This window comes from Sciurus vulgaris (assembly GCF_902686455.1).
Source record: "Sciurus vulgaris genome assembly, chromosome: 11".
Classification (NCBI taxonomy): Eukaryota; Metazoa; Chordata; class Mammalia; order Rodentia; family Sciuridae; genus Sciurus; species Sciurus vulgaris.
The window spans coordinates 113022699-113038192 of record NC_136472.1 but is presented as its reverse complement, the minus strand read 5'-3'; the positions used below and the strand labels follow the sequence as shown (position 1 = coordinate 113038192).

Genomic DNA, 15494 nt, shown 5'->3' with positions numbered 1-15494 from the left:
TGGCCGTGGATGTCCCCTGGGGGATCATCCGATCTGGCGCATCTGTTAGGGGGGCTCGGCCATCTCCTGTGGCCTCCTTGGTTCTCTGAAGGAGGCAGGCCAGCGCCCTCCAGCTGCCTCTGTGGGGGCAGTTTCAGGAGCAGAGGTAGCGCCACACTCCCGGTATTCGCTGAGTAACTGGGATGGCCAGGGAGGGCGGAGGGACAGGTCCGGCAAGTTCTGCCTTGTTTATACTCGGGATTACCTCACATCCAGCGGCCTCCCCGCCCGATTTGTGGGGCCGGCCCTCGGTCCTCAACCTCCTTTTCCCCACATGCCTGGGAAGCTGGGGCCAACATGGATCTTCCTCTCGGCATCAGCTGAGCCTGAAGATTCATCCCTGGGAGGCCATGGAGAGGGACGGCCGCAGGGTAAGTGTGAGTGTGGGCTCCGCTGGCCGATCCTCCCCCTGCCGAGGGACGGGTTGGGCAGGAGCCAGGTGAGTCGCCCGGCCGGGTACCTCTGGTTTTGGGGGCAATCATGCCTCTTCTGGTGGAGAGCTACTTGGGACTAGAATCCCTCGGCCTCATTTTTATCATGATCTCTGGGAGCTGCTACTGGGGGGCGGGGAGAAGCTGGTGGGATATGGAGGTCTGATCAGCTAGGACTGTGTGGCTGAGCCTCTCTTTGTGACCCGTGGGCAGTATGGCCAGGTTATGGATGCTGTTAAGTCGTCAACTTTGCTGGTTGCCAATCTAATCTAGTCTAACCTAATTTTTGCTTTTTTAAGAATCAAGAGCATCTTAATTGATCTTCAAGTCTACCTTGTTTAACTCTCTAGCTAGACTCCTAAAGCTTCCCAGAAAAGTTATGACTTTCTGTGTACATTTAAGATTTTCAAGGGAATTTTTCAACCAAGCTTAGTCACTTATTTTGGGACTCAATAACCCTCATCTTGGGAAATCCTTCCTTGTGTCTAGCCACAATTCCTTCTGTTACAACTGAGTTCTTTTTCTTTTCTGCTCTTGGGGGTGGTAGAGAGCAGCTAGGCTGTCCTCTGTTGGGGGAAAAAGCCAGTTACAGACATGTGAAGCTTTCCCAAGGTTTCAGCTGTGCCTCTGCTTTCTAACAGCTCGACTTCTCAGGTCTTGTTTTATGCTCCTCTCCATATTCTTTATAGTTTCCCGACATGGTAGAATCTGGAACTCTAGGAAGGATGGGCCGGCCTAAATTTGAGAAAGATCAATTCATTCTGTGTTCCAGCCTGGAGTTGGCTTGTAGTTCATTCTGAACTCCAGATGTGTTTCTGGAAGCTTTACCATCATTTCTTCCACCAATCTTTTAGCTCCCTCTTGACTCTTCTTCCCCAAGCTGCCTCCCCTGCCCTCTGGTCTCCTTGGCTCATATCTCCACCTCACCAAGGTCCTTTGACCTCAGGCCTCTGGGACTCAATGGAGTCTCTGGAAAACAGAAAGAATGGCATACAGAGCAGAATGGAGTTTTGTTGGAAGCCTGGAGAATGTGGGCCCACAGTCATAGCAATGGTATCCACCTGGGTAGCTTGCTGGAAGTCTAAATTTGATGGTCCCTACACCTAAGAGAAGGGCTGAGCTCTCTAAAGGGTGGCTGTGGTCACAGTAGAGGAGGATGCAAGGGCCTGTTCCTGGGGCAGGGGGATGGGGTGGTGCTTACCAAGAGGTCCACGTCTCCAGAGTCAGGAACCTGTGCGGAAGGTTGCTGGAGAATGACTTTTCACTTTTGATGGAAAATGAAGAACTTCTAATTATTACATAAATGTCAAAGGGATGGTAGGGACGTGATCATTTTGGAAGGGACATTGTCAGAATTTATCTTGCAATGAAAGCAGTGATCCATTCCATCCTTATTGGAGGATTTTAATTTTGTCCTCTGGTCGTAGGTGGACTTCCCAAGAGAGTAAGCCTGGGGTGAGGATGGGGGAAGCTAGAGTTGGGGCTATTAATCTCTTGTGCAGTGTATTCACTGAGATGGATGGATGGGAGTGGCCTGGGAGAGGCTGATCCTGTAAGGCCAAGCCTTCTCCCTGAGGTTTTATTACAGAAAGATGCTTTGCAGTTTTTGTACTTCCGCTCCAAAACCTAGCGAGGAAGATGGTGATCAATGGGCATGAGTCCGATGACTCTCCCGTGGGAGAAACTAGATCTTCAGAAGGATCTCGGAAAAGGGGTGGAGAAGGCTCTCAGTTTCTCCATATTCAAAAGCAAAGGTGAGACAGGTGCAGTTTGCAGGCCTGTGGTCCCAGCTACTTGGGAGGCTGAGGCAGGAGGATTGTAAGTTGGAGGCTAGCCTGAGCAGTTTAGCGAGACCCTTTCTTAAAAACAAACAACTAACCAAATAAACAAACAAAACACCAACAAAAACCCAAAACCAAACAAAAGCTGCATGCTGTGGTGGACAGAGAACTGACCAAGTTCCAGGCTGTCGGTACTCTCTAAACCTCCCTGTACCTTAGTTTCTTCATCTGTAAAATGGAATAATAATAGCACCTACCTCAAAGAGTCTCAGAATAGATACTTTTATATTGTGTGCATGTAAGAATATGTAACAGTAAGTGCCACCATTATGTACAATTATAATGCACCAATAAAAAGTATGGAAAAAATAAATGAGTCCAACACTAAAAAACAAACAAACAAACAAAAACCCCAAAAAACAAAAAAAACACAAGTCTTTCTAGAATAACATCCAACATTAATAGAGATGCAGATATATCCACAGTGTCAGTGACTATTATCATTGCCACCATCCTTGTCACCCTCTGGGGTCTAATCCTGGCTCCTCTATATTTGGACAAATATCTTCTCTCTACGTCTCAGTTTCCCCACTTCCCAAAGAAGAGGGCTGGACAGACTTCCCCCGGAGCTCCCTTTCTGGTTCCATGGCCGTGACTGCAATCACAGAGAATGGGATTGCCAGGGTGCCACACTGGAGAGATGCATCTGCTCTTCCCAATGGTGCATAGTTTTGTGCTTTTCCAAAGCGGGTCACATTCTTTAATGCTAAGAAATGTGCAATGCTTATTAAAGAAAGACTGAAATACACCCGTTGATAAAGCAACCATCCTTTGTGGGACAGATTTTCTTATGCTGGGAATTCCTATTTTTTTATGCTAGTTCTAAATCACCCGACACCACACATGCTCCGGATTAGTGAGATCCGGGACTACCCAGGATGAGGCAGCTTCCCCAGGGCAAGCTGGGCAGGTTCCCAAGATGGCAGGTCCGTAGACTCGGTTGCCTTTGCCACCCCCAGGCCCAAAATGCAGGCACCTCCGAAGCTCCGCCCTTTGTCCCTGTAGGTACACAACCCCCACCTGAGACCCGCTTCATGCTGATGTTGGTCCTGAGCAGCCCTCCGCCTGGCACGCCCTGCCTTCCTTCCCCTGAATTGTCCTCTGTGACTTGGCAAATGGGAGCACAGGTGTGTGGGAGAGTGTACCCAGGCTCCAGGCTGGGTGCTGGGCGGGAAGGCGGGTTGATAGAACAATGGCCTCTTAACTTAAGTGTCTTGTTTTGGCAACACAGCTTCCTCTTGGCATAGCAACAATGGGGTGGATTGAGCAGGTGGACAGGGAGCTGGTGGGCAGGCTGGAGGGAAGGTGCACAGGGAGCCAGCTCCTCAGCCAAGGGGAGAACTTGGCAGCCCCAGCTGGAGGCTGACTGCTCTGCTGGGGACCCCCACCACGCCCAGTCTGAGCTGTGTCAGCAGCCCAATGTTGGCAGAGAGGAAAGGCACAGACACAGGGAGAAACTGAGACAGGAAATATAACTTTCTTGGCAGTAGTGAGCGCTGCGTGTTCTGGAAGCATCTGATGCATGAATGGGCAGGGAGGGGCTTGCTCTGCTCCGAAGGGCCCTCCGGGCTCTGCAGTGTGTACAGGGATCCCAGACTAAGGAACCTTTTGCTCACCTGGTTGTTTCCAGGTTCTTTGTAGGAAGTGCCTCAAGTGAAATCTTACGGCGAGGACTCTGTATAAAACTGAATGGTGAATTTTCTTGTTCGAGGCTGGAGAAGGGCTCAGAGCACCTCCACGGCCCTTGTCACTGGTCTCCACAGCGCCTCCATGATGCTCTTGGAAAGCTGCTATTGTCCAACCCCTTCACTGTCTCCAGGAAGAGCTGAGACTCAGAGGGATGTGACTCCCCCGGTCACACAGCTGGCTAGCGGCAGAAGCAAGAGCCCTGAGCACCCCACACCGGGCGTACGAGGCCTCATGGCTCAGGCTCCTTAGTCTGAAGCTCAGTGGGACACACACCCCGTGGGGCTCCTGAGGCTAACGTGTGGGTGCGTGTGGACACAGGTGCCGGCGCAAGGAGGCTGTGGCGGATTTGCCTGCTTTCCAAGAACTCCAGGTTCAGGGTACGAGAGGAGAGGAGAGAGCCCCTGAGCCTGAAGGCACAGTGACGCTGGCTTGGCTGTGAGGAGGGACAGAAGCCATCAACCTCCTGAGCCCAGCCCAGTCCAGTCGGTCCACACTGGATGTGGTCAGCCTGTGGGGTCCTCAGTGTCCCATAGGCAGGGAAGGATTTTAGGCCGTGTCAAAGGGAGCTCCTTCCTGTCCCTTTTGGTCCTTCTAGTGCTCCTGGTGGGGGCTGCCTCTTCCTGCCTAGCCCAGAGTGCCGGGGTCCCCGCCTATGGTCCTGCCCGTGCCCACCCCTTTGGAAGTCCTTGATATTCAGAGTCACTGGGGAAGAAGCCATGTATCTGAGGCCGACATCTGGGGAAAGGTCTTTCCCTTCTGGAGAATGGTGAGGGGCAGGCTGTGGGTGAGCACAGTGTCATGGGACGGTCCAAGACTGTGGCCAGAGGATTGAGCTTCTAGTCCTGCTACCATCACTAACAGGCTGTGTGATCTTCAGCAAGCCACTGAGCCTTTCTGGGCCTTCACTGCCTTACTGAGAGAATAAAGGGCTTGGACAGGAGAGTTTTCAAATTCCTCCCAGCTTGGACAGTCTGAAGTGCCCGGCCTCCCCACACGGGGGGTGGGGGATAGTAGCTTTACGAAAGGATGTCCCCAAGGACGGAGCTTCGACTGGACCTGGAGGGACCCAATGGGCCTGCCTCACCATGGCCACTGGACATTCTTCGGGCCTACCAGGAGAGCCGTCTGCCTGGGGCTATGATGGACCACACCTGTAACAGAGCTCATGCTGCTGCCTGGGGCTGGGGAACAGCCTCTTTGCAGAAGTTGGGGCTCCGTCCACAGCACAACCACATAGCCAGAGATGAAGCCATCCATGAGCTGGCTGTGACATCACTTAGCACAGACAGAGGGCTCCTCCCCTCCATGACTCACTGACTGAGCTCACAGGAGACCCAGGGGAGGCCAAAGGCAGGACACTCTCAGGGGCTTGTGAACTACCTCCCATCCCGCACTAGGTTAGGAGTCCAAGGGGCAGAATCTCTACAGGAAGCCATAAAAATTCCCCACTCGCTTAGAGGTGCAGAATCTAGCTCTGGAAACTGAATACAGAGAACACCTGAGTAGAAGAAAGGGGCCCTGGATTTAGTTTAATTTTTTTTTTTTTTTTTAATTCCTGGTTTGCTATAAGACAAACCTGAACAACTCTAGGCGAAGCATTCAAATATTTCAAGTCTAGCCAGGCACAGTGGCATAGTAATCCCAGTAACTTGGGAGGCTGGGGCAGGAGGATCACAAGTTTGAGGCCAGCCTCAGTAATTTAGTGAGGCCCTAAGCAGCTTAGTGAGACTGTCTTAAAATAAAAAATTAAAAGGATGGACATGTAGCTCAGTGGTAAAGTGCTCCTAGGTTCAATCCCCAGTCCCAAATAAGAGCAGATGTTTCAGGCCTCTACTTCCTAGTCTGTAAAATGAGAATAATAATCCTCATAGACTTCTGTCCAGGGAAATGCTTGAAAAGAACCTAGAGCCAGGAACTGTTCTCGCTCTCTTCCTGGATGCCCCTTCCTTTCCTTGACCCGGCGGCCTCCCATGCTGCCTCTTGCCCCAGAGTATTTGGAGGGTCCAGACACTTTGAACAGGAGCCCAGGGGACTGCACAGTCAGGTGGCAGCAGTGGCGTCCTGGAGTGCAGGCCCTTTTCGTGGTGGGGGAAGGGCTCACAACCATGTTACCCCAGGGATAGCCCCAGAGGCTCCCCCCAGGGTAGGTGAGGAGGAGAGGCAGGGCCAGGAAAGATTGCTGGGCAGGAAAAAGGTGCTGCTGCTCTACTTTGTCCACATGGTCCCATGTGGATGGTGTGGCGGGGACATTGTGGAGAAGTCAGGGCACAGCAGGCATTTGGTCATCGGAGTTCCATTTGGTCATCTTGTGCTTATGGCAAAAGGAAGGATTGGGAGGCCTGGCTTCTGGTCCTGGCTCCACCCCTTGTATCTCAGGACCTTAGATAAGAAATCTCCCTTTCCTGCTCCCCACCTCCTCAAAGCATCTGCCCTCAGGATGAGGTCAAGCCTCTGGGTCGGTAGGAGGATGAAATCTTAGGAGCTGCTTTTCAAGAATTGAGGGAGGGAAAGAGTTAGTGCTATAGCAGGTTAGACATCAGGAAGAACTTCCAGCAAGGTGGGGTGGCGGGCCATGAAATGTCTAAAGAGGGATTTCTTATTCTGATGGCCCCTGAAGATGAAGATGCTTCCTAATGGCCTGTGATGTTTGGGTCCAGGTCTAGAGTCAGGGAACGATTTGGAGGACCTCGCTCTGGATACTTCCTTGGTCTGAGGGGCTAACACTCTTCACCTGCCTCCTGCCAGCTCTGGCAGCAGAGGACTCCCTCTGCCCAAACCAGGGTTGAAGACTGCGGAGTCCCAGCTTCCCAGCATGCCTCGCCACACCTTCCTCCTGGTCTTCCCCTGACTGCTCCAACATCAGAATGCACCCCATCTTCCCACTGTCTTCCTCGGCGCCTCGCCCCCTGTGACCCTCTCAGCCCTCTCTCCTCCAGCCCCAGGCCTTTGTTTCTACCCCTCACATGACAGGGACAGGTCCCAGGGTCACGTTCAGGTGCAGACAGCCCGAGCACTTCCCTGGGAATTCCAAGATTGTGTTAGAGGTTCGGTGGGGCTGGAGGGTCAGGAGTTGTAGGCCTGCTCCTCAGTCCCCCTGAGCCCCAGTTCCTCTTGTAGAAACTGGGGACAATCTTTCCTGCCCAGCTTGCTCACTAGGAGCCTGGTGAGAATTGAAGGAAACAGTGGAGGTGAATCTTTGTGAATACCAACCTGAAGAGATGAAGGAAGCTCCCCTGGGCATTTGCCATGCTGCTGGTCAAGACTCTATTTGCTCCTGGCAGACCTGCTTAGAATCCAAGCGTGTCACTTCCCTTGTATGTGAATCTGGCATATCCTAGCCTCCCTGGACCTTGGTTTCGGTATCTGTAAAATGGGGCTAATGATACCAAACACAAAGAGCTGTTATAGGGTTGAAATGGATGGAGCAAAGTCCCAGTGGGCTATTAACTTTATTACAGTTTTACACACATTTATGAACCAGGACCTTTCCCGTACATTCCCCATTTATCTGCGGAAGGAGGTGAGATTAAGCCCATTTTACACCTTTGGAAGCAGGCTCTGCTGGGCTCCATGTTACTTGCCCAAGGTAAACCAGTCAGAAATGACACGGTCGTTTTCAAGCAGACCTATTTCAAGCCCAGTACCCTCGAACCACCAAGGAACAAAATCCCCCAACACAGTCAATGTCACCCAAGCCCTTACTTTTTAGTGAGTGCTTTGTGTAGATCACCTATGACAACTGTGCTGTGGAGCTCGGCGAACTGTATCCCACAGATAAGGAAGCCGAGACTAAAAAGGTGAAGTCACTTGACCAGGGTCACATAGCGGGATTCCAGCATAGTGACTAACCATGACCACTGCTGCCCTAGGCCACTATGTTCTGCCCCCTCCTGGCAGACGACAGGGCCCAACCATGGCTTATGCCAGAAGGTGCCACGAGACCATCTTCCCTGTGGGAACCCCGGGCCCCCAATGGAGCAGCTGGCCCTATCAGGCCCCAGGTCCCAGTTCTTTGGCTATATGCCAAATTCAAAATGAGCATCCTAAGCATAAGCAGACCACACCAGGAGGCGCTCCTGACTCAAGAGGGGCAGAGAACCATGCAAGCAGGCCAGGTGGAATCCTGAGCATGTGGTTCTGGTAATCTAGCTCCAAGCCTTGACTTACTTATCTGCAAAATGGGCTCCTAGAATAATCAGCTTCTCAGGATGAGATGGATGAGGACCTTATGAGGCCACAGACATGAATGTCAATCGTAAACTCTAAAGTGCCCGTACAGAGGAGTGAGTGGTATTTTGTTATATTGAACGTTAGGAAATACCCTTGACGTTATGTATAGATGAACTTACGAGGAAGGAGACCAGGCGGGTTAGTGGAGGTTCTGTGGTGCCAGGGTCCCTAGCAGGTGTGACGCTCAGGGTCTTACATGGGCGGGACCTGACCCTGGCCGGCACCCTTCTTTTCCTCCCCAAGATGAGCCCACCCCACGCTGCGGTTGATCTAAGCATGGTTGATGCAGTGTGCTTGAAGGCCAGGGGGAGAGGAACAGCCATTTTCTAGTAACTTCTGTGTGTCAGACACCCCCAAGGGCTCTCCTAAGGGATATTTTATAGTGAAGAAAAAGGCTTAGAGAATGAAAGAGCTGACCCAAAGTCACATTGCTACTAAGTCATAGACTCAGGATTGGGACCTGGGTCTGCCTGACCAAGCCAGGGCCATCGACATCCCCTATTTCCACCTCTCCTCGCCACCAACCTTAGTCCTATTCCACTGAGAGTGGAGAGTCTGACCTGTCTTTGTTTCATGGAAATCCCAGCTCTAGACAGTGGCCATGAGAGGGCGACCTCAGCTCTGCCCTGGCCACCTTCAGGTCCCCAAACACGCCCAAGCGTGCCCCTGCTCGGCTGGGCAGCAGCAGCCATGTGTATCTCTGGCAAGTCAGGAACTGGAGATTCTGCCTTGAATTCACCCCTCAGCCCCCAGAAAAATGAGGACACCACCCAAATGGATTTCCTCTGACTCCCAGAAGGAATTTTAAAAGCAAGACTAAAAACGGCATTTGTGGCAGGGAGGAAGACTGGGAGCTGGTCTGCTTAGTAAGGATGTTCAGCGTGTGGTTGGTGAGGGAGGGAGAGGGAGGCCCAAGATCCAGTGCCCTCCCCACCCTGTGTCCCCACACGGGAGGTCCTGGTGGGCTTCCTCCACTGTTCCACTGTCTCCACGACAAGAAAGCCGCCTCCTGAGAAGCCAATCAGTTCTCAGCAGATATTACAATGACTGTCAGATGTAGCTCTGGGGCCAGGTCAGTTCCTGCTCTGGGGACGTGGGAGGGGACAGAAGAGGCAGAGATGGTAGGAGGGAGGTCAGAGAGACCTCTGCTAGGCACAAGGAGGCGAGAAGACACTTAGGCTGCTGGGTAGCAAGCCAGGATACTCAGCACTTCCCTGAACCCCACCAGCTCCCTCTCCCAGACTTAGAGCACCCCAAAGCTCTGGCTTTCCAGAAAAGAGAAACACCAGAGTTCTCTGCCCTTCAGGTTGCAGCTATTGCCTTCTTTGGTGCGGCTCTTCGTGGGGAGCTTTGGAGCCCAATTTTGGGGGCTCAAGTCCTGATTTGAAGTTCTGAGAACTTGATCAAGTTGCTTCATCTCTCTACCCCTGTTCCTCCCTGGGCAAAATGGAGATAATAATGGTTCCTGCCTCACAGGATTGTTAAGAGAATTAAATGAGTAAATATATATAAAGGACTCAGAGCACCTTCAGTCTTCTGTACATATAAATTAACATGGTAAATGTAAGTTAAGAATCACTCCACTTAAGGACCTTGTCCAAGCATGGGGGAACCACACCCCAGCCGAGGCCTTCTACTCTTGCATCTTGCCTCTTGAGGTTCCTGGTGGATTGAGGTGTGTGTATGTGTGTGTGAGTGTGAGTGTGTGTGTGTGTGTGTGTGTGTGTGTGTGTGTGTGTGTGTGTGTGTGTGTGTGTGTGTGTGTGTGTGTGCGCGAGCACGCGCGAGATCCTAGTGGGGCTGAGGATGGGGCCAGGTTCGGGCAGCTGAGGGCTTTTCTTAGGCAGTGTGCTTTCCCCTTCACAACAGCTCGTAGTGAGACGATGTGTTACAATCTGACACACGCATGAAAGCAAAGGATGGGGATGAAGGAGAGAAGTGAGGCAGGTGGTCACTTTCCCCACAGGGGACCAAATTTCCTCGATCCTACATCTCAGCGTGAGTGTGCATCCCGGGGCCCCTTCTTTTGATCCTCTCTCTACAGGCACAGCAGTAGGTGCCCCAAGCCCTTGGCACGTGGCCCACTGCCTCTGCCCACCTCCCCAAGTCCCTGTTGTGGAGCCAGGGGCCAGCAGGGTCTCTGGACTTTCATTTTCTCCTTGCTCACCCTTGTCTTCTCAGGTGCGTCCTTGACCACCTCAGCCGCTCGCCCCAGAGCATTCACTTCCTGGCCCCGCCTGAAGGATGCCCTTTATTCTGTTCCTAGAATGTTTCCCCAGCAAGGACGTCCCCAGCCCGGGCTTCCCCAGCAAGGACGTCCCCAGCCCGGGCCTCCCCATCCAGGTTGTCGTCCGCTGGGTCATCATCGGCCAGGACGGCCTCCACGACATCCTCTCCAACAAGAGTGTATCTTGTTAGAGCAACACCGGTGGGGGCCGTCCCCATCCGGGCATCTCCTGCCAGGTCAGCGCCAGCCACCAGGGCCAGCGGAGAGAGCCCAGGTAAGGGGAAGCCTGCAGAGGGCAGGAGGAGCATCAGCAAGCACCTCTGCTCCTCACGCCCCTGGGACAATGATGTTGGGCATGGCTGGGGTGGGCTACGAGGAACCTGGGGAGACAAAGCAGAAATGAACCATCACGTGAAAAACTGAGACGCTGAAACACTGGGGACAGAGTGTTTTGGGGGTGGAGAAACCGGGACCACTGAAGCAGCGTGGAATATGGGAGGCTGCGCAGTTGGAGAGAGCACTGATTTCAAGAGCAAGGGCTCCTGGTTAGAGACTGGGACTGTTTTCTTGGGCCGTTCTGTGTGTCCGCTGGGGAAGCTGGGGTCTACAGCAGACCAAGGTCATGGTCCGTGGGCCCATCTGTGAGTGGAGGAGGAAAGGAAGGGATCTGACCAGGCAGGCGCCTCCACCCCAGCCTTCAACACTGTGGCTTCTAGGAAGTCAAAATGTTGGCCTTGGGGACTGACTGGCTGTGCCTTTGAGGAAGCTATTCCCACTCATCTCAGACGTCAGACGTGCCCACCACAACCCCAGTACGAGCAGGCCTGGTTGATATCTGACTCTGAAGGACCGCCATGGTCCCCAGACCTCTTCCTCACTGTCACACTCAGACACATTTGGTCTGAGTTATTTCCAGCCCCCTCTTTCCTCCCAGGAGTCTGAGCTCCCTAAGGACAGGGCAGTGTGATGTGTCTTCATTTTTGCACCCTGTTGAGGTTGCCCCCTGTGCTGGGCTCCTTCGAGTCAAAAAAGTTTGGGGACCATCCCAGTCTTGCTTCTTAGAGTGGGTGAGGCACTTTGGTGGAGTAGGCTTTGGAATCAGACGCACTGCATGTGAACCCCTGCCCTGCCGCTCACTAGCCAAGTAAACTTGGGCAAGTTATTTTATTTCCATGAACCTCAGTTTCCCCATCTATAAAATGGGCCTAATAAGACTCAGCTCACAAGGATGCTGTGAGAATAAAATCAGAGAACATATGCAAAGGGTCTGGCTGGCCCAGAGGAGCTCATAAAAGCTCATAAAAAGCTCATAAAAGTGGGTATCAGGAGGGTGGTGGCATATTCTGGGTGCAGAGGTCCTAATGGGGCCTCCTGAGCCAGCCTTGCTTCCTTCACCTCCACTGTGCCAGACTCCACCCCAGCAGCCTCACCCTCCCCTGCTGCCCTGCTCCTAGGTCTCAGCTTGCCCAAGTTCTCCTGGCAGGAGGGCCAGAAGCAGCTGCCGCTCATCGGGTGCATCCTCCTCCTCATCGCCCTCGTGGTCGCGCTCATCCTTCTCTGTGAGTCGAACAGAGGGAGCAGGGGTGGGATCTGGTGGTTGCAGGTGGCACAGGGCCCAGGCATGGGGACACGCATCGGGGACAGGACACCCTATGCTCACCCGGCTACCACATTCACACAGGGACACCCCTGCAAATGGCCTTGGGCCTTGGTGCAGCCAGGCCCCTTTGAGGCAGCTGGGTTGAGAGTGTGGAATGCAGAGGTGCCTGGGTTTGGGCACCTCTGGGCTGCTTACTGTGTCACTTACCTGAGCAAGTGAGCTAACCGAGCTGAGCTCAGTCTCTGCTCTTCCGCTGGGATAGCACACGTTCACTCATTCAACTTCTGTGTGCCCCATCAGATCTCACCCCAACCTCATCAGTTAATAGGACCAAATGAGATGTGGCATAATTACTGGCACAAAATCTCACTCTCCGAATGTTAGTTATTTTAAAAAGCATGAAAATATTGATTAAAAAAAGCAGCCCATGGATATCCAGCCAGTTCAATGTTCAGGGGTTCAGGACCCTTCAATTTCTCCCTCTTTGGAAAAGATACCCAGGCTCTCTGCTCAGCAGTTGAGTGGGAGGAGGCCAGCACAGGGGACTTAGCAGGGTACAAAAGTGAGTGCATGTCACACTGCCCTGTCCTTAGGGAGATCAGCCTCCTGGGAGGGATGGTGGCTGGAAATAACTCAGGTCAAATGTGTTTGAGTGAGACTGTGAGAAAGAGGTGACAGCTGTGTGGGCCAGGGTGTAGGGGTGGGATGGAGACCCGGAAGACAGGGGAGCAGTTCCGACCTGGACCAGGAAGAGAGCAGATGAGCAGCTCCTGGAAGCGAGGGGGCCAGGTGGTCAAGGTCGGAACCAGGAGGGAAGGGACCCTGCTTAGCCAGAGGGGAGAATACACACTGGGGACCTGGGAGCCATCTGTTTGGCCCAGTAAGGCCAGGCCACACAGCAGAGAGCTTTAAACGAGAGGCGGAGGAGTGTGGCTTCTGTGGCAGAGATGGCAGGGAACCGCCGAGGGCAGGGTGGCCGAGGTAGAGGGCTGCGTGAGAGGGGGCAGCGTGCTGTCACTTCACGTTCCCGCCCTAGCACCCTGCCCTGCTTCCTACCAGCGGCATGACTTGAGCAAGTTGTTGCCATTCCGAGCCTCGGTTTCCCCACTGTTGACCATGTCGTGGGGTCACTGTCAGGATGCGTGCAAAGACCTCTGCAGGGCCACGTGGCGCCTCCTGTGGGGGCTCCGGCCTGCTCCTCTCCTGCACTCCGCCCCGTGAGGGTGGAAAATGACTGTGGAGGGAGCATATGGCACCCAAGGGTGGACTCACTGAATAGAATTAAGTTTCTGGCCTGATTTTGGAGTATTTCCTGAATCCCCAAGGGCTCCTTCAGGGAGGTGTGGAGGCCAGGGCCAGGGAGGTGGTGTGACTTGTGAAGGTCACTAGGCAGCTACAGGATGGGGTCAGGACTGGAGCCCAGCCTTCCGGCTCCCTTCCAGCGCTCCGTCCAACCCACACTGAGGTGGCAACTCTATGAACACGCTGAGAGTTGGACTGCCCAGAGTTCCTAGAGGTCAGGGATTAGGAGGACGGAGGACCATGACATGGAGAGGAGAGGCAAGACCAAGAGAGTAGAAGAGATTTGTGTCTGGGCCTGGAAGGAGCAGTCACACAAAGTGGCCTTCACTTTGGTGACTGAGAGCAAGTAGTGGGGCCAGTGGGAGAAGGTGGGGTCAGGGTTGAGAAGTCTGGCGAGGAGTGAGGACTAGATCTGTGGGCCATCTGAAGGGAGCATCCCCAGGCTGTAGGGGCAATAGTACCTGGCTTGAAAAGAGATCAGCCTTAGAGACGGGACGTCAAGAAGCTGATTGTCACATAAGGTTCACGAAGAGGTTTTCTTGTACGCTTGGGGGAATTGGCCACCTAGAATTACTTGTTAAGTGAGAAGACATTTGAAGGCATAAAGGCAAGTAGTGGGCAAGAACAGCACAGGGGACACCCTCATTTAGGGGAGAGGAGAAGGAAGCACATCCGGGAACTTCCTAAACTGGAAGGATAGTCACCTTAAGAGGAGGGGACAGTGGTGACTGCATGTGTGTGGTCGTAAGGATAAAAATGTCTCTGCTGTGGCCCTGTGGAGCACAGAGAACAAGGGATGCCAGAGGGTCCCCAGGGGGCTCTGGGACACTGGAGAGGGTGGTTTCTCCAGCCCCTGCCTTGGCCAACATGCAGGACTGGGGAACTCCCAAGAGCTACCCGCCTCCAGCAACCCATCTCTCTGCCCCACTCCTTTTTCTGAGTGGTTGGCTGCTCGAGTCTGCCTGGAGCTGCCCTGCTTGCAGGAGCTTTCTGGAGCATTCCAGAGCACTCCTGAGCAGCCTTTCTCTCCATACAGATGGGGGACGAGAGCCCCAGAGTCCGAGAGGGATTGCAGGTTGGTGTCTCAGAACCCCCAGGGCCTTGGGCTTCTTAGTGTCTCGCCTCTCTGGGGTTGGCAGTGACCGAGCTGTTGGCTTCTGTTTTTCCAGTCTACTTCTGGCGGGGCCACACAGGGATCAAGTACAAGGAGCCCGTGGAGAGCTGCCCCAAGCACGCTGTTCGCTGCGATGGGGTGGTGGACTGCAAGCTGAAGAGTGATGAGCTGGGCTGTGGTAAGGAGGCCAGGCATGGGGATTGTGTACGTGTGTGTGTGTGTGTGTGCACGCGCGTGCATATGTGTGTATGCATGCACATGCCTGCTCTGGTGACTTCTAACAGTTGTTCAAACTGTAAAAGCTCAAACAGGAGGAAATGGACAGAGAATCAGAAAATCTGGATTGTAGTTACAGTAGACTTGGGTTTAAAACCTGACTTGAGTGCTGTGTGACCTGAATAAGTCACTTAGATCTTCTCTGGGCTTCAGTTTCCTAATTTGTAAAGTGAGTGAATTGAACAAGACTTGTGAGTCTCCAATAATATCTAACAACTCTCAAACATCAGACTGACCTAAGCAGGGCAACCCTGACTGGCGATGGGTAAGGGGTCCAGAGCCCCATCTCTCTGTCTTGTGGGCTACCTCTGCTTTACCACTCCTATGGTTTCTTCAAGTCCTAGAGAAAGATCTGTTTTGCTCTGGTCCTTGGTGGTTTGTGTGCACGTGTGGTCTGTGTACAGCCTTGCTGAGGAGTGTGTGTATGTGGATGCATGTGTGTGTGCATGGCCTGTGTCCATTTCACCTGTGCACAGACATGTCCACTTGTCCACAACTATATCATTGGTGACAGTGTGTCCTGTCAGATCACAGATCTTATTTCTCTTGTCACCTTCTCATTTGGGCATGTCACTGTCCTCTCAGGGTGATGGTTCCTGGCAATGTGTGCCCCTTCTCCCAGCAATGGCCCTGGGTCCTGTAGATGGAGGGTTCTCGCCCTGCCCTTCCCTTGCTGTGGTTCTGCCCTTGCCCAGCATCTTGAGATTCTGAGTACTGGCTGCCACTGCTACTCGAGCCAACCTTC

The 15494-nt window shown here is 53.2% G+C and overlaps 1 protein-coding gene across 1 annotated transcript in view; it reads left to right on the top strand.

Annotated features, from left to right (window-relative positions):
- Positions 1-247: 247 nt before the first annotated feature.
- TMPRSS13 (transmembrane serine protease 13) overlaps positions 248-15494 on the top strand; it is a 29800-nt gene continuing 14553 nt past the window's right edge. Inside the window, exons 1-5 of the mRNA XM_079102078.1 lie at positions 248-410; positions 10497-10731; positions 11912-12016; positions 14396-14434; positions 14529-14651. Coding sequence (XP_078958204.1) covers positions 390-410; positions 10497-10731; positions 11912-12016; positions 14396-14434; positions 14529-14651 — 523 coding nt within the window. The 5' untranslated portion in view covers positions 248-389. The remainder of the gene's footprint in view (positions 411-10496; positions 10732-11911; positions 12017-14395; positions 14435-14528; positions 14652-15494) is intronic.